The 25,486-nt window shown below is 37.7% G+C and overlaps 1 protein-coding gene across 1 annotated transcript; it reads left to right on the top strand.

Annotated features, from left to right (window-relative positions):
• Window positions 1-3,510: 3,510 nt before the first annotated feature.
• On the top strand, window positions 3,511-24,075 carry LOC122063451 (nucleolar complex protein 3 homolog). Its single transcript, XM_042627155.1, has 13 exons — window positions 3,511-3,784; window positions 4,170-4,339; window positions 4,446-4,657; window positions 6,791-6,999; window positions 7,112-7,214; window positions 9,280-9,443; window positions 15,084-15,222; window positions 18,087-18,263; window positions 18,354-18,490; window positions 21,494-21,814; window positions 22,498-22,640; window positions 22,715-22,812; window positions 23,347-24,075. The coding sequence occupies exons 1-13, from the start codon at window positions 3,630-3,632 to the stop codon at window positions 23,863-23,865; spliced, it is 2,547 nt and encodes an 848-aa protein (XP_042483089.1). The 5' UTR covers window positions 3,511-3,629; the 3' UTR covers window positions 23,866-24,075.
• Window positions 24,076-25,486: the final 1,411 nt, after the last annotated feature.

Raw genomic sequence — 25,486 nt, 5'->3', positions numbered from 1 at the left:
AGTGCATCTGATTTTGTCACATTCTGATACCGTATGAAGAAGTTATAGCATTTGTGGTAGTCGAGAATAGTTTCGACATTGAAGATGAATTTTTTAAAGGAAGTGTTCTCCATGTAAACGATACAACAAAAATTCGATCTTTCCAACCGTTCTGATTTCATCGCGTTCCAATTCTGTATGAGAAAGATGCATCATTAAAAAATTCTAGGGGCATTTTGGTCTTTTTATATGGTTAATTCAGATGATTGAGTCTTCTGGAAAGTCCTAGAGTGTCCAGTCACCGTTCCAACGCACTTCGTTTCATCTCGATTGGATATCGTATGAAAAATTTATGTGTTTCTATGAAGCCAGTTCGAAAATCAAAACCGAAAATTCATCAGTTGCTCTCGATGTTGGGTGGATTTTTTGGAATTTATTTTTGAAATTTGAAGGGCTTCTATGTAATTTCAAGATTTTGAAGGTCTGAGTTGCAGGGGGTCTTTAAGCACTGAAATATATGAAGGCAGGGGCTTGATTGTAATAAAGAGGAGTAAAGAGAAGTGAAATGGATGGTTCATATTTGACCACGTAGGCTTGATGCCCATCCAAAGGCTGCTGAGATTTTGCGCTGATATGGATAAAATAGATGTTTGAGCATGGAATTTGATTGGTTAGGTGCATAAGCCTTGATGCTTTGGCGCTACACCTTATCAAGGTATGTTGTGGTACTTCGCGCGTGCATAGAAGGTATTAAAATGATTTTGATCTAAAGGATCTCATGAGATCTGATTAAAGCCAATCTTGAAGGATTCGGATCCAATGGTCGATAAGCCTTTTACTTTTGTGAGTGGGAGACAAGCTCCCTTAAAATTCGAAAAAAGTAACCAATAAAAAATGGACAATAAAAAGTGTCAGCTAATCACTGACATAAGCATGATGTTATCAGTTGACTCCCTTATTCAAATCTTGTGGCGGACAGTCTAGAATGAGAGTTTCCCTTGATGAGATATACGGTTAGATTTATGCCCCTATTGCGCGCACTGCCAGCATATCCTACGCCAACCTCCAAAGATTCTATTTTGAGTGTTTTGGTTGGTCCAACTTCAAATGGCCATATCTCCCTCATCTTAACTCCGATTTGGATGATTCAAGTTGGAGATTCTTTATCTCTCCGATCTCTACACACCAGAGGGAAGAAATTATGTAGAGGGGTTGCTGAGGTGGTTGGAGAAATGAGTTGAAACTCGTAGAAGGCTAAGGGTTTGAATGAAAGACTTCCATTCTCTTGCACTTGATCCATATCCCCCATTAGAGGCTTAGGAAGCTGCTGGAAACCAAGGTAGCAAGCTCTATTGGTTGTTGCCAAGAGAAAGAAAAAGAAAACAGAAGAGAAGAGAATAAGAGGAAAATAGAGAAAAAGTTTTTCACTCTCTTTGTGTGTCTCTTGAATGCTTCTCAAGAAATATTTTTTCAAATTCAATTAATGGAGTTTGATGGTTCTTGTTGAGAATACTATTTTTCCATTAAAGCTTTATTTACAAGGAAGACTAGAAAGAGAGAGAGAGAGAGAGAGAGAGAGAGAGAGAGAGAGAGAGAGAGAAAGAGAGAGAGAGAGAGGAGTGTGTGTGTGAATGTGAATGCCATTGTTGCTCCATAAAAGTAAAGATAAGGAGAAAATAAAGAAGAAGAAGAAGAACCTAGAATTTGGTTCTTATGAGTTGCTTCAAGAAACAAAAGGGCCAACCGGGGTTGAAACATTAGCGGCACTGAGACAACGTGGTTGTGGTCCGCATCAAGTGGAGATCGACATTATTACATCTTCGACAATTACTCTTTGCCAAGGTAACCTCACTTTTGTCAAATTTCTATTATTATAAATCATTGTAAGCAAGATGTTTGACAAAATGCCTAAGTGATAGTTGTAGTCTATTTGGGGAAAATTTGCATGTATGAATGCTTCACTATAGGGCATTGTTATAAGCCCAATTTTATTTTTTATTTGTGTTCAGTGGGTGCTGGACACATGGACTATGTGTTCCTTGGTAGTTACAACTACCTAAACTTATTTACGGTGGGTGCGACCTCTCAGATCATTCTGAGAAAACTAGGGTGAAGACCTAGCCATTGTATGTCATTGGTGGAAACTAGGAATGTGTTCCCTTAGCTGTGGGTGCAGTCATAATTAGTATTGAGTCATGTTGAACCTAACAGTGGGCATTACTCCATGCATGTAGGCAACTGGCCGAAGCACGTATTTCTTGTATTGTGGATGTGAATGCTTGTATTTATATTGTAGATTAGAGTGCTTGGCTGCAGAATGGGTGTGTACATCTGGTAGATCTGACCACTTGGGGGTGCAGTGTGGATGTACATACGACTGTGTATGTATGTGACAGTGATTACCGTGTGAGGTTTATGAGACAGCTCTGGACAGCAATACAGGTTATGTGAGTAAGTTCCGTGCAACAGTAAGAATGGTCAATAGTATACATAACAGCTCTGGGCAACATCAGTAAACTGTGTTATTGAAGTACAAATAGTGATTACCACATTAGGGGTACAACTGAAAAATAAAAAAAATATTTGGCACACTGATTCACCTTCCCTCTCAGTGTCAATCGGGACCCAACAAGGAAGAGGGGTTTTTATTTATTTATTTTCACTCAGGTGGTAGCGATCCCTATCATTTTATTCATTGGAGGGTGAAGATTTCTTTTTACCATACAATAGGGTTTCAAAAATTGTTGAATTGTTTGGGAATCGACTGATTCACATTGGAACTAGTCATCATAATTCGTAAGTTTCAGAACAATAATAATATGGGAACAAATATGGACGACAATTGAACGGATCATAGGGTAATAATATATATATTTTTTTAAATCCTACAAAATAAAATGCGTACCAATGATACTATATATATATTTTTAATGTGTGTTTAATACGGCCGTTATGTAAGCAAAAATACAAATTTATGTTTACCATGAAACATATATGTACCTAGGATTTTAAGCCAAAAAGAATTTTAAAGATCTTTACAATTGATTGAAATAAATGTTAGGGTAAGAAGTGTACAAGGAGTATTCTTACATTCCTCTCTAGGTTTTAATTTTCAAAGGAGAAAAGATTTTGGGTTTTTATTTTTTAAATAAAAAAGCATTATTAAAATAAATAATACGAGAAATTGCATGTTTAGTTCGACATGCTTAATAAATGCATATTTTTCTGTATCTGACGATTTATACGTCAAAAAAAAAATTCAACAATTAAACGTTTGAATACAGCAAAAATATACGTAATTACTAAACTAAGGTCGGGATTGGTCCCGTTTTCCTCCGTTTCAAATCGGAATATTCCTGCCTAGATTCCTCTGAACAGCTGGGTTTCCGGATCAAATAGCCGTTTCTAGGTTTCTTGGGTCCAATTCCGGCCGATTCCAACTGATCTGAACCGGAATCGGCAGGGGGATCGATTCCATCCCGATTCCTGTAAATAAAACCCAGCCCTAACGTTCGAGACATTTTTAGCCTCCAGAGCAGAGGCGAAATAGAGATGCACTAAAAGCACCAAGGGAAGAAGAAGAAAAAAAGTATCGCCACTCAGTTCTTACAGACCTTAAACCCTAGCTCTGAATCGAACTTCCATTGCGAATGGGGAAGAAGAAGAAGGTAATCCTCCCACCTCAGCTACCTCCAGAGGTTGCAGAGGACGAAATAGTTGTCTCCGACGATGATGTGCAGTTCGTGAAGAAGAATCGAGCGTACGCTGGATTTCTTAAAAGACTAGATACGCAATCGATTACGAGGTTCAAAAATCTTGATATTTTTTCTCATATATTGATTTTTTCATTTTTTCGTCTAAACTGTGTTTAGTTATCGTTATTATTGTTGGCGCAGCTAGTATTGGATCGAAATCACTGACAGTCTCCATGAATTAGTTGAAAATTGACTTTTGGTTGTTGCACCTTATTGGCCAGCTTGCTTCTGGTCTTTTGTGTGGGGCTTTCTGTTAAATACGCTGGAAGTAGGAATTATTGAGTTGTGTGACTGAAAAAATTTGGAATTCAGTTGTGAATTTGATTGTTGAAGCAATGCATTTTGACTTAAGAGTTCTCACTATATGATTTTCAATCTGTAATATGCTGTCATGTATTTTTAGTGGTTTTATTCAATTTTATTGTACTTTTAAAGGCACGTGACTCGTGTAGCTGATCAGAAAGATGAAGATCCAGAATCTTTATATGAGAAGCGGATAAGAAAGCAATCTTTCCAGAAAGAGACTAACGAAGATGAGCTAGAAGTTGATCCGGTGGAGGCCCTTCCTGTCAAGACATTAGATGGGAAACTTTATTTCAGAACAGGTTATAATTTGTTTCTCCAAATCTCACATGTTAGCCTGTCTGTCTGTGCTTTATTATTTTCGGAGCACAATTGTATACTGACTCAGAGGTTCTGTAATAAATGTAGCATCAAAGGAATCTAAAAAATCTGATGATGCACCAAAGGAGGAAGAAACTGCAATGGAAGATAAGAATGATGATACGGATAAGGGCATAGTGAAGCTTACAAAAGCAGAAAAGAGGGCTAAGCAGAAGAAAATTAGGAAAGAAGCGAAGCAGAAACCAAAGGATTTAGCTAATGTAGATGAAGTGCAGGAAAACCCTCAAGCAGAAGTGCTGGTAATTTTCACTTACTGATTTTATGATTGTATTGTTGTCTGTGATAAAGAGCAACCCAGTGAGGCTCCCATCACTGCAGGTTCTTTGGGGGGGGGGGAGAATGTATGCAGCCTTACCCCCTGCTTTGTAGGAGAGGTTGTTTCCAAGATTTTTGAAACCTTTGACTAACATGTTGCAATAGTGTAACTTAACTTTTAGGCCACAGGCTTGCCCGTTGTATTGTTGTCTGTGATCTCCTTCCAAAATATTAAAGAAGGTTTCACCAATGTTTGGTGGTTCTGAAGAATAGATTTTCTAATGCTGAATAACTTGATTTAAGAACTCAATCAAATATTGGAGAAAAGAGTCATGTGTTGGAAGTTGAAGTAACACTGATTAACCCTGCAAAAATTGAAGAAATGCGCTCAAATTCAGGGATTACTGAGTGCCACAATTCCGAAACCAGAAACGCACTCTGGATGATTCTATCATTATTAGATTGCTTTTGCTTGGGGGTATGCCCGTTCCGAAGTTTGAGACAGTTCAGCAGATGGTGAAGAGCAGCAACATCAAAATGGTTTCTCCTTGAGGCCTATATAGGGAAAGCGTTCTATCTAAGCAATTGGTTATTTTTCTTGGGAAGGTAAGGGCAGGGATTCCATCAGATCAGTTAATTCCATTGTCAGAAGACTGATTTGTGAAATGTTCCACTCTTTGCCTTCCTCTTCTTTACCTTACAACCCGTTACTAATAATTATTATATAAACACTAGACTTGTTTTAGAAACGGAAGGGACTAGCTTGACTTGTTCCTCTCAATTGATTCAATTCAATTTCCTGGCATGGTTTCATGTGTCATGGGTGCTTTGTGCTTGACTAAGTTCAGCATCAATCTATTCTGTGAAGGTGCACTACCTATTAGGGCCTCAAGCCCATATAAGGTGGATGAATGCTGGCGTGGGTGCCATCAAGTATTGGGTGATAGAATTCATAGTTGTCAGTGCCAAGGTGACACCTAGGTGACAAGGTGTGTGTAGATGTACGAGGTGTGAGGTTGCCTTATTTTGGTGAATATGGCGCCCACCTAGCTACGCAAGGCGATGCCTAGACAATGGGCATTAACTTGTGTGCCTTGGTGAGGTTTTGACCTAGGCGTGACGCCATATTCGTCAACATTTTTTTTTTCTATAAATTTTATGAATCTTACTATTGGTTAACGGCAGTGTTGCTTCCTTGTGATTAATGGTCATAGGTTTGAGTCAGGAAACAACCACTCCGCAAAGCGGGGGTAAGGCTGCATAAACCCTGCAATGGTGGAAGCTTGTGCACTGGGTATGCCCTTGAGATACTCTACACTCCCAAGTAAGTGGTGAAGTGTAGAATGTAAGACCCTAACCTGAATGTACTTTGCCTAGGTGTTACTTAGGTGCCTGCCTAGGCAACAAGGCCACAAGATGCCTGGTCACTGCCTCAGCATGCTTGGTGCCTTGACAACTTGAACTATTGACGTAATTCAGCAATTGACACTGTAGGCACCATTTTCTTAAGGTCTTTGTCTTGGTATTACTAACAGTTGGCCATCTGTTCTTAATTATCTTAGGGTGTTCTGTTAATCTCTTAACTGTTGCCTGATTTGGCAGGCCAGTGCTCATGATGCAGAATGTTATGTTTAAGGTAGTCTGGGTGTATGGTATTAGCATCACATGACCAACAGACATTTTGTTATAACTATATAATATATAATTTTTTCATTTTCTTGTAATTCTTTTTAAAGATATTTGCCTTCATTTCCACTCAATGGATCCTTTTCATATTTGTAATTCCTGTACATGTATGTTATAATTTTTTTCCTGCTTGATATGACATGATTAAATTCTTATATTATGCTAATCAGGCAAATGTCTGTTGCTTTCATATCTGTTAAGTATTGTATCAATTCTTCGACAATTAAGGTTTCACATTTTCCTTAAACGTGTTTAATATGGCTTTTTTGTTTTCTATTTGGAGGCTGATAGGTGAGTGATCTCTGTTAAGAAATCCTATTGTGATTCTTTTGTTTGGTTATCATTTTTCTTTTTTCATTTTGAAAACTCTTCCTTAGTTCCTTTTCAATGAAATTTTAGCTTTCTTTGTTTTCCTACGTTGCTGTGTTTAGGCTGAGGTGAAAGAGGACCTTTCTGCTGAAGAATTATTTGCGAGGAAAAAGAGTAAACTTGCAGAGTTGGGAATGGCCCTGCTTGCTGATCCAGAGTCAAATATTAAATCCCTTAAAGAGATGTTGCAGATTTCTAAAGACGAAGATCAAGACATTGTTAAACTTGGGCTGCTATCCTTATTAGCTGTTTTCAAGGACATCATTCCTGGGTATATGCTTTGTCTCGACTCTTGGGAACTTGGTCGCTGTCCACTGCGACCCCCTAATCACCGTTTCATCTGATACTGTCTTCTCATTTCTGTCGCTTCATATCTGCAACAGCTACCGTATCAGGCTTCCCTCTGAAAAGGAGCAGGAGATGAAGGTCTCTAAGGCTATTAGGAAGATGCGGTTCCATGAGTCGACGCTTCTGTCATCATACAAGGTTTGGTTCGATTCTTTATGGGATGGTTAACCTTTAATTAAAATGACATTTTGATTCCATGATCAGGATGTCATGTATTGATTGAGTGGTTAGTTTCCCAACTGATGCTTGGCCATCTCCTTACATTTTTTTATTACATGAGAAAGATTCCATGTGTCGCTTGAGTGGATAATTTTCTGAACATGTTTAGCCATCTCCTGACATGAGGTCACTTTTACTGCTGAACATCTTCTGCTACCTCTTATGTTTCGTTGGCAGTTCGAATCTTGAGATTGTTATCCGAACTAGGGACAACTTTCATGTGGCTGTTGATGGCACATGTATGACTAATTGACTATAATGGTGAAACTGGATCTAAAATGCCTATCCTGTGAGTAGTGCTGGTTATTACTGGCAGGCATTAGGGTTGGCTGGACATGACATTTTGTACTTCCTTTTTAACTCTTTGTAGCTTTCACTGCCATAGTTTGAAAACTCGTATTTTGGGTTGTTTCGGGCAGACCAAAATGAGTAAATTTAGCGAAACCTCAACTGAAACAGCGTATTTTTTTTGCCTGCATGTTTCGGTTGGCCATTTCCTAGGGAGGGGGCAAATGGCCATATTAAGCTCCAATACGTTAGGGAAACCTTATTTTAGCCTATGTAAACATATATAAATCTGTATATTTCAAGAAAAGTCACACAAAGTGGGGGTGTGGATTTGCACCTTTGGTTGGCAGTATATGCCGAACCTTATTGTATACCTTGTGTAATATTTTTCCTATTCTAGACGTTGTTTTAGTACTAGAAGACAGGAAAGGCATGTAAAACAAGTAAATTATGCTCCATGAAAGAAGAAAACATAATATTGATTAACTATCTCCCAACAATACAATACTGTCTGCAAGTATATAAGTACATGGTACAAACAACAAAGAGGACCGAAATCAGTGAAATTTCAATCGAAATTGTGTCGATCCCTTAATTCGCCTCCTTTTTGTCTCGGCCTTGTCGAAATCAGTGAAATTTCTCTGAGATTTCGGCGTTTTGAGCTATGCTCACAGCAAGCAACTTACTAAGCAACTGAAAAAAATTTCATACATGTTCTTTCTCTTTTAAGGTTTCTTTTAACTTGTTATATAATCATTAACCTTTCATTCTAGTGGATGCTTCAGCCTGCATACCTGTTGGTAAAATTCAGTTCCATTATCCATGGTAGCATTTGTGGGATTTTATTCTGTTGGGTTTTGTTTGAACTGCTTTATGTTAATTCCCTTTTCTGTTATATAATATTTTCAGTTGTCAAAAAGATTATGACCATGATTTAAAGTATCGGTACGTATTGTACCGTATCGGCCCTTATTGATACAATACATGGAAATTTTAAATATTGTTGTATCGATATGTATATCGATACGCACCGATATGATACAATACATATCGATACGTACCGATACTCTGTAAAATTTAAAATTGAGGTGAAATGTACGTTTCGTTATGTATCGGAATGTTTCGGTGCATATCAGTATGTATCGGTACATATTGACCGATACATACTGATACGGTGCTTTACAGTTATATGATGGCCAAGATGGGTAATTTTTCAGAAAAAAACACGATTTTTTGAGGGGTTATTGTTCCAAAGTTGCTGCCAACCATTTTTTGTCTCTAACTAAAATGGAAATCAAGGTTCAGAACAAGGATTTTACATTTATGGGACAACTACAAACCTTGAATTTTTAATGTGATACTCTCAATTTAGTGTTTATGCATGATACATGTTATATATAGATTTTTTAAACTATTTTTTTATGCAAAAGTGTATAAAAAAATGCTTACTATCCATTTATGTGCGTATCTTTAGCGTATCTCTGATACGATACCCTCCAATACGTATCTTAATTTTGGCCAACCGGTACGGCGACCGATACCAATACTTTAATACTTGATTATGACTGCCTGTACCATGTTTAATTTGAAGAAATGATGGTTGCTGTTTTTGGCAGTCTTGGTTCTTTATTTTTATTTTCTTGTTGATCCCTGTTATAGATCAAGCTAATATATTCATCTGATTTAAATATTTCAGGCATACCTACAGAAGCTGATAGCTCTAGAAAATCAGCCTTCTTTCCAACATGTTGCAGTTCGTTGTATCTGTGCTTTGTTAGATGCAGTTCCTCACTTCAACTTCAGTGATAACTTGTTAGCTGCTGTCATAAAGAACATAAGCTCTCCAGATGATGTAGTAAGGTTCTGATTTTTTTCCCTCTATATTTTGGCTCTTGCTCTATGGATTGAAAGGGGATCTTTCTGAATAGTTGATTTGGACTGTTATACTGCCGCTAAAATTTGAGTGAATATAATGTAGTACTGAATTTGGAAGGCTCAAAAGCAATAGCCAATAGACAAGATCTTTAATTCCAAGCATAATTCAAGATAGCAAATAGCACCAGCTGACTAGGGGTAATTAGGTCAGAAAGAGAATTTCAAAACAGCAGTAGGGAAAGTCGATCTATGCTATACTAACTTAAGTCTGAAACTTGAGTTAATAGATTCTCAGATAGGTATGAAACAGAACCAGAAATAAGCAACTAAAAAAGTAACCTAGATCAGGGGTAAAATAGTCATTAACCAATTAATTTTGGCAAATAGAAATTAGGTTAAGATCAGACATTCAATTCTATATTAGCCTTATATAATAAGAACAAAACAGAATGCCGAAATCCTGAATCGGTTCAGGTGCAAAACAAGTGATTTAATGGAGAAAAGGGTGGTTTAGGAAATCACAAATATCTGACAATCGGCTGGTTAGATCAATCTGAAGGTCGAATTGAGTTCTTCAATCATGAATCTTGAAACTTTATCAAAAGATGAACAGATTCTTCCATCATGAATCTCAAAAACATGTAACATGCAAATTAATCCAATAAAGCAATGGCAGAAAAAGAACATAAGTTGAAGATGGTCAACCCGGGCTTCTCACTACAAGGTGTCAATTGGATCAAACACCAATCCCTTTCCTTGATCACACAAAAGGATTTTTTTTCTTGATCAAACATGAGAGATCTTCAATGGAGAATAAGCAAGTTAAGCTTTCATTAATCTAAATTCGTGTACATTGCTAGGGCCCCTTCCAAAATTATATGAAAAAGACTCAAAACACTAAAAAGGAAAGGCCTAGTCCTATCCTTAACCAATAAGGTAACTTAGACTAACTAGGAAACTGAAATAAAGAAGGAAATTAATTGAAAACGTAGTCAAACTTTAAGTCTTAACATAAGTCCTAACATGCCTATGACTTAAGTTTGATTTGTACTCGTGACAATGAAATATTTAATTAAAGACTACTTAAATTGAACTGATGACTTAAAGTTTGATGTGGACTCATGACAATGAAATAAATAATTAAAGACAACTTAAATTGAACCAATCCTAAACCTGCATCCCGTATCTCTGAAAGCTATCCAGTCCATCTTTGATGGCCTCTCCACTTCCCTTTGGCTTGACAATTAGCACCCTTCTGATGTCCTTTTTCCGTGGTTGGAGCTAGATTTGTTTACTCTTTGGGTATTCTCAAAGACTCCTCTATTGCGTCTATCATTTCCAATGGCTTGTGCAACCCTTCTCACCATCCCTCCCTCGCCCACATCTGAGCCTCTCTTCCTCCCATCCCCCCTGTCCCCCTTTACAGGGAGTCAAAATCATTGGTCTCCTTCTCCTTCCGGTTCTTTCAGCTCCTCCTCCGCTTGGAACTTCAACTTCTCCCCTCACCCCCAGACCTTTTGGCACAAGATCTTTTTGTTCAAGGGTCTCATTCCTCACCACAGTTTCATTGCTTGGAGAGCCCTCTCCAACTGCCTTCCTACCCAATCCTTTTGCGCAATTGCCATATCCCTATTCCCCCTGCTTGCTGCCTTTGGTGGAACGATATCGAAGACTAACCATATTTTTTTCAGCTGCCCTTTTTCCTCCTCTATTTGGAAAAAATTGTTCTTTGCTTTTGCTTGGCCTGGTAGAAGAAGTCCTCTGCCTTTAGGTAGAGCGTGGATCTGAATGGATATGACTTTTGTTGGCTCCTCCATTTGTGACTGATGTAGGGGATTACCTAGAGGGTAGGGTTCCTACAAGGACTGACTAGTAGACTAAACTTGGACGGTTTAATGTTTAGGATTATTAGGTTGAGAACAGGAGCAGCAACATGCAGATAAACATAAAGATTAAAAATAGAATAATACTGTAGCAATAATCAATAAAAGAAGCCACAACGAAACACATCGATTCAACAAGACATCAATGGGGATATGAGGGTGGGAACATGATCAGCAGAGTATCAAATTGAATGCATACCTTTCAATATTCTGTAGTTGTATTCCATACCTGTCTCCAATAAGCCATTAATAACTGGACTACAATATCCAATATAGAGAAAATTGATTAACGAGAGATGCAATTAACCAATGCTAAAGTCAAGAGAAAATAAAAGGGGGTGACGATAGAAGTTGTTGAAGGGGGGATGTGGATCATGCTGTTTCAATATTTGGGCAGGGATATATGAGACAGAGAAAGAGAAGAGTGACGAGAAGGTGAGAGAAAAAATGGGGCGGGTGGTGGGGTGGTCTTACCTTAGTGCTGAGAAATAAAGAGAGAAGAGGGAGTAGAAGCTTCACATTGGGAGGGGGGGAGATTCCACGATGGAGAAGGAGCCCGTGGTTACCATTCAATTTTAATTTTTTTCAATAACTATTTTCTTGGCCATAGGCCTTACAAATTAATAAATGCAAAAAGTTAAATCTTAGTCATATCTAACAAAGTAAGAAACCAATAGAATAAGAATCCTATTCTTATTTACTAATAAAAAGATTCCTAATCAAATCCAATAAAATAGGGAAAAGATATTAAAAAGAATCCTAATCTAATCCACCAACTTAGGACATAAAAATAAAGGTGCAAGTTTACTTTGCAAAAAAATAAAAAAAGGAGTCAACAAGGCTGAATTCTCAATTTGGCATCCTCCCTAGCCTCCTGCGTTGGCTGTCTAGGTGGGGCCCCTGTGTAGCTCTCAAATTCAAAACTGAACAAATACTTCTCCAAGAAAAGTCGACACTCTCAGTGTGGGTCCCATGGTGATCCTCATTCCTCCAACCAAATAGAACCCGAGCTGGGTGACTTCCAAGTCCCGCTCTTTTGACATGATTTGGAAGGCCATTTGCTTCGAGGTTGGCTCTGAGCTTCGGTTTCTTCGTCATCGCATATTTCTTGACACCCCAAGGAACATGCTCATTGTTGCCTCTTGGGGCCTTCCCTCCTTAGGGTTGGCCCCCTTCTTTAAATGGATTTTTCTTTTCTTTGCCCTTTGGCTTGTATATCCCCCTCCCCTTTTCATCACTCTTGGTAATGAATTTTTTATTCACCAGAAAAAATATTGAACCAACATAGAACCGGTTCAATTGAACTAACCCAAAAACCTAATTACCTTACTTTAGGCCCATAAAAGTGGCCTATTACATTGAAAATCCCATGGACCAAAGGCCCAATATGTATACAACCCAACTAGGCCAAACCTAGACTTATTCCTAAGAAAACAAGCCCCTTTTGGTGATGTATCTGCATCAGAATAGTAGTACTGATTGTCTAAATTACAGCATGAGATTTGAAACTTTTCTACTCCATGCTATGGATTTAGTGAAAGCTTCGACACTTCTAGTCATATTTTGGTTTGTTTGTATATGTGAATCAAGCCTTTAGTTTTGCATATTGTGGATTAGAAAAGATGGTAGTCTTAGTCTAGGACTCTAGGCCTTTATGAAGTACAAATTACTGTTCTCTGTTTTCTTCAATAAGAAGGTGGAGGTCATCAAGCATAGATCCTATATTTGGTGATTTAATCCATTCATCGGTGTACTTTCTGATCTAGCGCTTGCCCTGTACTTATACCAAGTTTTATTTTTTCAACACTCGATTCCGTTTATCTTACATAAGAAATTTATACTCCTCAGCTCCTAAATTCAATTCCTATTTTTAAAAGGTACATCTACCAAAACTGTAAAACCATAATGGCCAGCCCCTAAATTCAAATCCTTCTCGCATTAGGTATACCCACCAAGACTAACACATCATACCCTATAGCATCAAGTCCACATGTTTTTGAAAGTGTTATTTTGCATTAGTGCTTAATCCCGGACTTAAATAGGATTTTCTAATTGACCTCCTTTTGATTTATACTTCCTTTTACAGATATCATTGTACAGTCACTTGGGTCATTGGATTTTATAAATTTGTAGATCAATAAGTAAAAGTCATCTTAATAATCTCTGTTATATATTTGTTTTGCTTTCCTGCAAAATAGTGATACTGATGCAGAACCCAGGTTCGAAAACCCTATTCGGTTCGCTTATGGGTCCATCCAATTAACACAACGGCTCCACAATTGAAAGGAGTGACAGTACTGTAAATATTCTGAAGTTACGAAGGGAAGTGGTATGACTGTAAATATAATCAAAATCTTAAAGGATTCTTGTGAAGATGAAAGAAAATGGATATAAAGGTATTTAGGATTTCTTTAACAAGGGTAAAGTAGGGGGTAGAGGTTAACTTATGGACATGGGAGAATAAGAAGTAAAGGAAAGGGCATCGTAGGAAAACAAAAGAATAAATTAAGGCAAGTAGGAATCATGGAAGTGGGGAATAAAAGGTTGTCTTCTTCAACCTCCTGACAACGTACAGCAGTGGCAAAGGAGAAAACTTTGCAATCGAACCAGTCCCTCTTCCAAGAGCCAAAATCACATGAAAAACTAGGAATAGCTGCGTAACACTTGGCCCTACCAAATCCAAATCACTAAACCTTCTCAACTCTCAAGGAGCAAGGAGTAAAGTAAAAGAAAGTCTGCAAATTAGGGTTGGTGGAGTAGCAGGAACCAGCAATAGTTGCTGCGCTGCGATTCACGACAGAAAGGTCTTTCAGGTATGATATTCTAGGGTTTGAGTCACCAATGGAAGCCCTACCATTGACCGAGATCTCGGGCCAACCTTTCCACTTACAATGTAGATTGATTCAACGTATGGGTTGCTGCAAGTACCCTGAAACAGAGGTGCTACCAACAAGAGAATAGAGGAATTGAAAATAAAGAAGAATAAGAAGGGGTCACACAAGGTGAGAGAAGAAGAGATGAGAGAGGGAGAAGGAGATAAAACTGAAATAGAAATAAATATCTCCTAATTATATAAACCAGCCTATATGGAATCAAATACTAATGTAATGAAACTTTAGCCAAACTGAAAGATTACAAGGTAATTCTAAATAAGTAAATAAATAAAATACTAATATCCTACTAATCAAAAATTCCAATTGGACCCGGTTCTTGGTCTGGGTTCCCAAACGTGTTTGGGCGATCGATGGAAGTGCTCCTGCATCAGATACAGCTTGGAGATCTCAGGGAATCCCTTTGTAGAGTTTCTCTTCAATTAATTATGACCTTTTCCTTCGTAAGTTTGGATTACCTCTAACTTTCATTTAAATTGTCATATTGCTTCACATCATTTGGTTACGCAAGGCCATCATTTCTCTTCACCTTAACTGTAGTATAAATGTTTTTAGCTCCTGGTCTATTGTTTACCGTCTTAGCATCTAATGTTATCAAATTATCGTCAGGCGTCATCTTCACTCTGCCATTTTTACTTGAATTTTCTGTTTTAAATTGAAATGCTTGGTGATTAACTGTATTAAGTTACTAGTTGCTGAGCGTTTGTGAATTGTGCTATTTATTTTTGTGAATTGTGCTATTTATCTCAAAAGAGGAAGAAAGGGGGTGCAAAAGCATTTGAATTGTTTCATTTTTATTAAGTAAAGAATTAATTTCTTCCATTTTACTGAAACGTTTCCACTTCCTTTAGGAAACTATGCTGCGGAACTATAAAATCACTTTTTGCCAATGAGGGAAAGCACGGAGGTGAAGCAACTGTGGAAGCTGTTCAATTGATTGCAGACCATGTGAAGATTCATGATTGCCAGATGCATCCTGATTCTATTGAGGTACTGCTTTCTTGGTCTTTTTTTTTTTTTGGGTGGGGAGGGTGGTGAGGGGAGAGGATGATGGTGGTTGGCTGTCTCTGGTCTGGCTACAGGACCTATACCAAAACCTGAGATATTACCTGCTCTTTTGAATAAGTTGTGATGCTGCTTACTTTTTCCTTTCGCCCTTTGCTTGGTTATTTACATGGAATTTTGATTTTCGAAATAAACATGACTTCACACATGGATAGGTTTGCACAATGCGTAAAATTTTTTACGCGGACTTAATTATGCTAGATCAAGACTTATTGGTCAACTGTAAAGCATCCACTTCAACATTGGGTGAATTTGAAGCATCATTTGGGCAAATTTCAAAATTTCCACCTATAGGGCTGCTTTGATGGATTTAGAGAGATTCTTCAAGCAGAGGGTGACATGGCCACCATATGTCATAGGGTCCAAATCCAAAATACCTCTTTGAGTGTTCTTTTTTCCAATCTAATGCTTCAAACATATGTAAACATGCTTAAATAAACAATCCCTGTTAATTGTCTATGATGGCACTTTTGTCATTGGTGTACTATTTAATGTTTCTTCTTTCTTAGTACATATTTCAATTGCATTGATTGAATGTTGTGTTTTATGGTACTAAAATATATGTAGAATAGGTTATGTAAGAGAGGATATTGAAACATAGAAAGTACAATACCAATCTGGGGTCCAAAGCCAAACTATCATTTCAGTTTACAATCTAAAAGTAGAAATATTTTAGAGATACTTAATTAGGGTTTCGTGAAGTTTTGGGCCAAAATATGGCCATTTGACCACCGAAATGTAATGGGTTTTGGTCTAATTTTGACCGAAATCTGAAATATTTTGGTTTCAACTAGGTCGAAATCGAAATCTCGAACCATGCCATTGATCAAATGCCTTCCCAACCACTTTTAATTGGAAAATAAAACCCCTCATCTGAGTAAATATTGAGCAATATCATACCTGTAACTCTGTAAGGACCTTTAATGTAGAACTAGAATCACAAGTGATCCTAATCCCAGGCAGGATCTGAAATTCTGGCTAAATAGAGAAGATGTCATCCAATAGGCTTGGTTCTAGCTCTCAAACACTTTCTCACAACAAACAAATAAAAGGAAAATAAGAACAGGAAGGGAATTCGATGGAGGGTTGAGAGGGGGGAAGAAGAACTAGTGAATGGGCATTTCAGCCCTCGGGTTTAGGCATCTCACCCAACTGCATCCCACAACACAACAACGTAAGCCATCTTTTCTTTTTCCTTAATAAATTCGTGCTCAATGTTGTAGCTCCTTACAAACTTATATAGAAAACTCAGAATTTACTCAAACACTAAAAAGGAAAGGCCTAACCCAACCTTAACTAATTGGGAAACCTCAACTGACTAGAAAACTGAAATAACAAAGGAAATAGACTCAAAACAAGACTCTAACTAAACTAATGAATTAAATCATATTTTCCTACTTTCTACCCATATTTAAGCTGATTAAAGTTACCCATTACAAAGAAAACCCATGGGATCAAAGGCCCAACACATACATAACCCAACCTCAGGTTTATTTGCTATAAAATAAGCCCATTAAGTAAGTGACTTATCTGCATCAACCTTTATAATGAGTTTGGTTCTTTTTTTGTTGGGATTTGGTTTTGCTGCATCGAATCACAAATTTTGCAACAGCCTCATTTTTCTAATTTCAACACACTTTCAGATGACCAGTATTAATCTAGATGATACTTTTTCTTCTTCTTCTTTTTTTAAATCTCTGTGTTAAGGCAGTCCTTTGATACAAGATGCTTTGTGTTTGTATCACTAGGGAGTGACACATGTCGGTTCATTGGGTGTGGCTAAATTTCACTCTCTTTTCAGAAAACCAGAGACAAAATTGCTTCTAAAGTACATCCACTGGTCTGCACAAGTAATTATCAGCTTGTATCTCACCCCTAGTGGGTAGATGAATTGGTGTCCTGATGTCCTTTTGTGCTCTTTTCTTCCTTTGGGGCTGCCCGCAAATTGAAACCGGAGAAATAAAATAGTTAGAAAAATAAGAACAAGAAAACAAACTTCTACCCACTGGTGGTAGGAGGTGAGTTTAGGTCAACATACTGAATATTTTGGGATCTTGCTCAAGAGTTCTAGTTGAGCCTCCCTTGGTTTTCTAATTCATGGGAGCCATGCATTGCAAAGTCATGATTCTCAGCTGTTTTTATTTTGGACTTTGGAAGTTATGGTCAAAATGTGCTCAACGCTGTTTCTGCCCCTCAATTTACGCTGCTATAGAAGGTTCTGTTGCATTCACTTTCATTAATTGGTTGTATGCTAATTTCACAACATTCCTCGCTGCCTAAAGAATCCAGGTATGGAATGTAGTGGACAAGCTTTGGAGAATACATTCTAAAATGATGCATTTATGTTTTTTTATATGGGGGAATTTTCTCTTTGGAAAGCTATCTTCTAAAATCATGGATAATCTTATCCATGGAAATTCCTCCCTTTTCCCTGCTGCCAAACACCTACATGTCTGCTAAGTAGAAAAACTAAAGCTTTGTGCGTTACAATTTGGGACTTCCTTTGACAAAGCTTGGCTGAAAAATTCTACATTTGCTGGAGTAGTGTTGTGGCTTAGTTTATTTGCGTGAATTATTTATTGGTATTTTGCACAATTGCTAGTGTTTATTCCATGCTAATTATCTCAAATTTTTTTTTTTATATAACTTTCAAATGTACAAAATTTGGTACATATTCTTCCTACTAGTAGTTAATATCAAAGGCTGATGCTAGTAGTCTTGTACTTCGTAGCTATTAGGTTGAAAAATAATTTCATTTGTTTTTATTTTCTCACATTTTACCATACCAGGTTCTCTTATCCTTGTCATTTGATGAGGATCTTAGGAGGTCTGAAAAAAAGGAAGAAGAAAATGTCAAAAACAAGAAAAAGAAGAAGAGGAACTGGAGCACCGAAGATCCAAATCAATTGCAAGCCAGTGACAAAAAGAAAACTAGGCAGGAATTGCTAGCTAAGACAAGGGAGGAGGTACACTTTCCTTAATGTCATCAACATCTTATTTGTTCCTTGGTCTTCATATTCTTCATCCTCGTTAGTGGCTCTCAATGTTTCGTGTAGGTCAATGCAGATTTCAAGGCAGCTTCTTTTATCCCAGATTTGCAAGATAAGAGGAGGATGCAGTCAGAGATGCTCTCTGCTGTGTTTCAGACATATTTTCGCATTTTGAAGCATGCAATGCAGCCAGCTGCAACCAGGTGTGTCTTTTATGGAGTAAATTGAAGGAGCTCATGACCTTCTTGGTTGGCTGTCAACAAGTGAAATGCATGATTGTAAATACATCTTATTTTTTATTATTTATTATTGCTAGAAATCTAGCTACAGATAAGACAGTACATGATACTTCATTTGTATTATTTCCAGGGAAAATGGTAATTGCAAAAACCATTATTATATTTCAATATTACCTATTTTTAGACTTCCCTTTCTGTAGTAAATTATCGAACTGAACTTCCTTGCCCATTCATTCACAGTTGAAATATTGTGCACCGTCTTATCCGTAGCCAGTTTTCTAGTGGAGTTGTGCTTATTTTGGGGAAGCAAGGAAGCAATAATCTATAGCCATTGTATTTGTAGATAATGAAGTTTTTCTAAATGCTTTTTTCCTTTGGGTCATCCTGATGTTAACATCGTCTCCATGTTCTTTTAGCTTGTGATGCCTTCTGTTAAGTAATGTAGGACTAGATTTGAAAATAAGTTACACTAGACCCAAACAACAGGAACTTGTAAACCAAAGAACAACCAAACCAATCCCAACAATATTTAGAAAATCAGAACTCAAACTAACAATCCAGCAGGCTATCGATCTCAAGAGGCACTATCACAGAGATCAAGTCAACAGTAACCTTTAGGACTAAACCAGGAACTGAATAAGACTTCAAACAAGTTCAGATCAACAGAATAATATGAGTCACAGGTTTAATAACCAACAGAAACTGAAATAAACCCATCGGTTTCAGTTCTGGACACAGCAGGCCCTAGAAGACAAAGATAGGGGTGATTTCCAATATCTCTCTAACGGCTGGGCAGAATCAGGCGTACTTTGGACTGATTCTTAACGGGGTACAGGGGAACAATCGAGCAAAGTTTGGGAGCCGGCTAATGGCTGGAACTGGTACCAACAGAAGAGGCTGATTGGCTCTGTTTCAGGAATTCTGGGCAGGAAATTAAAATTATAAATACCTGATTGTAACAGCAATAGCTCTCTGAGAATAACACTTGAAGTAGTTGAGAAAAGAGTAATAAAACTTGAGAGACCTCCTGGACTTCTCGTCTCAAGGAGTCGCTTGGATCAAACACCATACCCGAGACCTTGATCAAACACAAGGGAAAGCCTCAACAGAGACCAGCGGCAGCAGCAGCATCTTTTTTCTTAATTCAAAAGGCATGGGCCTTAGGTATGAGCCCTTCTTTATTTATAATGATGAGGGGGTAGTGTTTACAAAATAGAAACTCAAAGCTTCTAATTATTGACTGACTAAACTACTAACAAGTAGTTACTAAAACTGGAAATTGTAAACAACTGAAATTAGAAACTAATTTAAGATCTGAAAATAGAAACTAAATTAGAAACTAATTAAGTAACTAATAACCCCATCAGTAGCCCAAACCGTGGGCCGTTAAACCAGACCTGGTCGACCCAATCAGCCACTAGGGTTGACCCTCTTCTTCCTTCTTGAGTAGACCTTCAGATCTGCATCATTAGGAGCATATTTTCTTTGCTATATGGGGTTTTACCATAAAATGGCTCATAGTTCTAGTTTTAGTAGAAAGTGAATTGCATGGAAACATAGGATGCAAACCAATTGAATACTTGTATGAGAAATTCTTAGAATTGGTTTGCCATTGCCATAGAGGATATAATTGACAATCAACCAATTGAATACTTGTGTGAGAAATTCTTAGAATTGGTTTGCCATTGCCATAGAGGATATAATTGACAAAGTGGCACATTATCCCTTTCCTGCAACAGATCCTGTGGGAAAGGGGTTGAATATTGCTCTTTCATATGTGACTATGGGTTGAACCAGAACAAAATATTTTTTCTTGGCAGGTGTAAACCGTTTGCATAGATCCAGATTTTCAAAAGTAGGTTTTTTCCTCTTTTTTTTCCCCCTTCTGGGGGGTATCAAGATACCACTGAGCCGAGATATCTGTTTCTCCCGGAATATCTCATGAATATATTTTCAGTTCAATCTTTTTTCTTCAAATCTCCACTCTGACCAATCTACCTACTCGGCTTCTTGTATTTGGACTAAATTTCATGTTGTCTGAACTGACATATATTTGATTTTGAAGCAATCTAAACATCTCTATTTTGTCATTTGCTATTGCTGTCTAAAACAGCTAATTGCAGGAAAATTTGGACTTAATTATTCTTCCTGTCACCGATATTTCTGATTGTTTTCTTTCCTGTTGAGTTGTTTCATAATCTATTTAACACATTTTTGGCTCATTAAATTTAAGGATGGAGGATGGATTTGGAGCTATCAAAGTTTTGGTCCATATTGTTTAATATTGGTCAGTGAATATCTCGGTTCCTAAACTATGCCAGCAAAGATTTTATTGATCTGAGGGCTAGCAGTTCTCAAACTGGCCCCCTTAACGCCACCTTGGAACTTTTTCCCTGACTATCTCCACTTGATAGGGTGTTAACTTTCCATAAAGCCTTTGATTAGCTTTGAGTTAGCTTCAAATTTACATGATTATACCTGATTAGGCCCAATTAGAGGTGATTTCAAAAATAATTTACATAGGTGGGTTCAACCAGAACCACTCTGAATATAAATGGGTCAGGTTCGGTAGAATTCTCATAACCCGTATAATAAATTGGCTGGGTTCGGTTGGGTCAGTGTCACTTAACACCAAAGAATATAAATGGGTCAGGTTCGGTAGAATTCTCTTAACCAAATGGGCTGGGTTTGGTTAGGTCAATGCCCCTTAACACCCAAGAATCTGTTATTTGACTATTGGAGGAGGATGGGTGGAACACTTTTTACTCTGTAGAACGTATAGACATCATCATGGAGATTGAGCCCTCTCCTTTTTCTATATTTTATAAATAAATTTAAAAAATCAAGTATTTCTGGTCCATGCAATATCTGTTGAGGCATATGTCCCAATCAAGTAAGTCCATGCAATGTTGATTTTCAGTGCAAGTGTCTTCTGGTAGTTGACTTTGTTATTTTTCTTCTTTTCAGGTCTAAAGTGAACAATGGCTCCTTTTGTAGTGGGTTTGGACTACATCCACTCCTTGCTCCATGCTTGAATGGCTTGGGGAAGTTCTCTCATCTGATCGACTTAGATTTTATGGGTGATCTCATGAATTGCCTCAAAATGCTTGCCTGCAGTGGTATTGACTCTGCTTGCTCCCCTGAGAATTCTTTAACTGTATCTGAACGTCTGCGGTGCTGCATTGTTGCATTCAAAGTGATGAGGAATAATCTTGATGCATTGAATGTCGATCTAAATGAGTTCTATGTGCAGCTTTACAATTTACTACTGGAGTATAGATCTGACAGGTTTGCCCCCAAGTCTTTTGTAATAGCCATGCCATAAATATCTAGTCCATATTCTGAAGTTCTTCATCTGGGAGATACAAACTATTTGCTTGATACAGTAAAGTCATCTCTTACTTGCCGACCTTTAAAGTTCAGTGAGTCAAGTATTCTGAGTGTAAAAATGGGGAGGCAAATGTTGCTGATTGGTTGAATTTTCTTTGTTGCTCTATTCTAGTTTTGCAAGAACTGACTTGCTTAAGATGATTACATACAATATAATTATTTTATATTCTAGATATTGATACAAAATTGATAAATTGTCCAAGTCATAAAGTCAGTTTGCTTTTCTAAGCAAATTGTTTGCAGTACACTTGTATTTCAATGGGCCATGTTCCTAGCTTAAAACATATGTTTTCAGACACAATTGATATCTTTCGTGTTGTAGTATTAAGAGGCCATGTTGAGCTTTGATTTTCCTCATACGTCTATCGCTTTATCATTTCACATATATAATTACACACAATCGAAGTTTGAGTAGATTATCCCATCTAACTTCCCGAACTCGTCCCTTCTAGAGGCTGTTGATAGATGATGAACTTTGTTGCTCAATACTAGTTTTTTGCTACTTTGTCTACTACGATTATGTGTGGTGGGTGGACATTAATAGGGTAATTCCTCATCCATAATTTATGTTTGTTATGCAGGGAAGACCAAGGTGAAGTCTTGGCTGAAGCTCTCAAAATCATGTTGTGCGAAGGGAGACAACATGACATGCAGAGGGCAGCTGCATTCATAAAACGCCTGGCTACTTTCTCCTTATGCTTTGGACCTGCAGAGGGCATGGCAGGTAGACCCACGAGAAATAAAAAAATCCTTCTCTCATTGAATGCTTAAGCATTTATATGTTGTTTGATTTTGCAGCCTTGGTCACTTTGAGACATCTGCTTCAGAAGAATGTCAAGTGCCGGAATTTGTTGGAAAATGATGTGGGTGGTGGCTCAGTTGCCGGAACCGTTTCGGTAAGCTCTCCCATTTTCTCCATTATGACCAACAAAGGTCCATCTGACCATTACATAGGGAATCATGGTGTGGCCCTAAATGGGAATATGGAAGCAACCTAATTGGCAAACATATGTATTATATATGGACTCTTGCCTTGATAAAGTATAAAATAAGGGGAAAGGTTTTCTAGACCAGCAGGTCCAGAGTCTCTGAACTGGTGTCTTTGATCTGCCATGTGGTTAGCTGATGTGGTCGATTCAACCATTGTATGGATAGAGCACCCTTTTAACTCTGACCATGTCTGGTTTATTTTTCTTCCTTTTGGATAATTGGCCGTCAAATCTTTCTTCCCTAATTATTTCTCCCATTAATTGTTAGGTCATTGGGGTGAGCAGAAAAGGCCACAACATAGGTTTTTGCCCCGGGGGGGGGTGTGGTTAGGGAGGAGAGGGTGTTGGAAGGGAACCTCTGTCTTTAACAATTATATCACCAGCCACTGCCTAGTGCTTTGCTATCATTGACTAAGTTCTCATTTCCAATTTTGCCTGCAGAATTATCAGCCATTTGCCTCGGACCCTAACCTTAGCGGTGCACTAGCTTCAGTTCTGTGGGAGCTGAGCCTACTCTCCAAACATTATCACCATACAGTTTCTACAATGGCATCAAGCATTTCAAGTATGAGTACTGCAAACAATAATCAGGTTTATCTGTCCATAAACTCCCCGCAAGAAGCATTTTTGGATTTGTCCATCGAAAGGGAATCATTCAGCCCTAAAGACAGCCATGGAATATCGAACCGTAAGAGGAAAAGAGGAATTGGGTCTTCATCAGTTATGAGTAGTGACGGATCTATTCAGGATATCATAAATCCAGAGAAAGAAGATGAAGTGAGGCAGAAACTTTCAGAGCATTTCAATGTGCTGAGAGACATTTCAGAGAATGAAAGATTAAGGAGAGAATTGAATCACACAATGTCATCATTATGGCGGTATGAAGAATATAAGAAGCAAAGGAAGAAAATTACAGGAGATGCAAAGAGAAGTAAAAAGAAAAATTTCTCAGCTGTGTAATATTTCTTCTGCAGGAAAAATCCCCCCCCCCCCACCCCCCCAAAATTTTCTCCTTATAGCACTGATAGGCAAGTTTTGGAGAATCCAGTTTTGTAGTTAAATTTTTGTTCCATAGAACATTGTATTATTTATCTTTAGATGTTGAACTTAAACACACTCTCTTGCTGCTTTTCCTTTGATTTCAATACATAACTAGCAGTGAACAAGCAATGAAATGTAGTCATGTAGAGTCTGCATTTAGCATTATACTTCTACTATATTACAGGGTAGAGGTAGACCCCCTTTTTTTGATGCCTGCACCTTTAGTATAGATTGTTTTATAACCTTCCAATTTGATGTCTTAGAATTGTTCTATAAATAAACCACATGATGTCCAATGGTGGTTAAGACTTTAGGCGTAGGGTTATTACACTGCAACCATGAGTTAATAATGCTCATGTTAGTCGATCATAAAGCAGATGTCCAAGGATAGGTTAGGAGATGGCATTCATGAGGAACACTGCCCGTTAACCATTAACACGACAAACCCGATGCAAGTTTTTCTCATGGCATTAGTACACTAGAAAACTACAAGGAGGAAGCTTGCAAGGTTAACTTGCCTAGGCTGTAAGGATGTTTCCTTGTGTTCATCTTCCAATACCCCAAGGGGGTATTACATAGCAAATGTCAGCATTGGGGGTTCAATAATAGAATATTTATCTGGAAATCAGTGGTTCCCCCAACCCCCGACCCCTCACAAAAAAAAAAAAAAAAAAAAAAAACAAAAACAAAAACAAAAACCTTCATGTCGTAGGAGAGATAATTGGTGGTATTATGGTACTTTAACTACAGCTAATAGAGAGTGAAGGGGAAGTGGAAAAGGAGGGGGGAGGGGGGAGGGGGAAGAAGAGTTGCCCGAAACCTCTTGAGAACTTGCACTCCACTGGCAAGGCACCAACCAACCAGATTAGCAGTTGTATTTTTTTTTTTTTTCTGATAAAGAAAAGAAAAACAAATCCATTACACAGATAAGATGGAAATTACATCATTGTACGAGTTTATGTTAGTAAAATAAGATCGTTTCTCGGTCACTCAAAAACAATAACTTGCAATAGAAGTACCACATCATTGCTAGACCTAAAACAAAAAATGGGTTTGGACAGAAGACTATATACGTCTAAAAATAAAGGTACTTTTCTTAGGGGCAATGATGTACTAAAAAAAAAAAAAATAGTTGTTTCAATTCATTTGAGTTGCTTCAATGCTCCTTAAGTTGCCATCCTACTTCTTATTCCTGCTTTATGCCCATGAGAAGCCCCCGAATGTATGCATCATTGGTATTTTCTGTCATCATATAATTAACACTTAAGGAGATACCATTATCTTTATCCAGTATAAAAATAGCCCATGCTGAAATATTGGTAGTAGGTCTAGTGACTCCCACACAAATTAAAATTGGGGATGGAGGAGAAGTATTGTGAAAGGAATCACCTGGGTAGGGATGGGCTTGATACATGCTTGAGCAGCCCCTTGCTTCCTTGATGAAGGACGAAATGTAGATTTAGATTTTCCTGATCATGAGTTACGTTGTTCCTATATATCCATATATAGTAACATGTAGTAATAATGAAGGTAATAAAGA

The sequence above is a fragment of the Macadamia integrifolia genome, unplaced genomic scaffold, assembly GCF_013358625.1.
Source record: "Macadamia integrifolia cultivar HAES 741 unplaced genomic scaffold, SCU_Mint_v3 scaffold1326, whole genome shotgun sequence".
Taxonomy (NCBI): Eukaryota; Viridiplantae; Streptophyta; class Magnoliopsida; order Proteales; family Proteaceae; genus Macadamia; species Macadamia integrifolia.
Note: the sequence above shows the minus strand (reverse complement) of the source record. Positions and strands in the feature narration are given on the sequence as shown.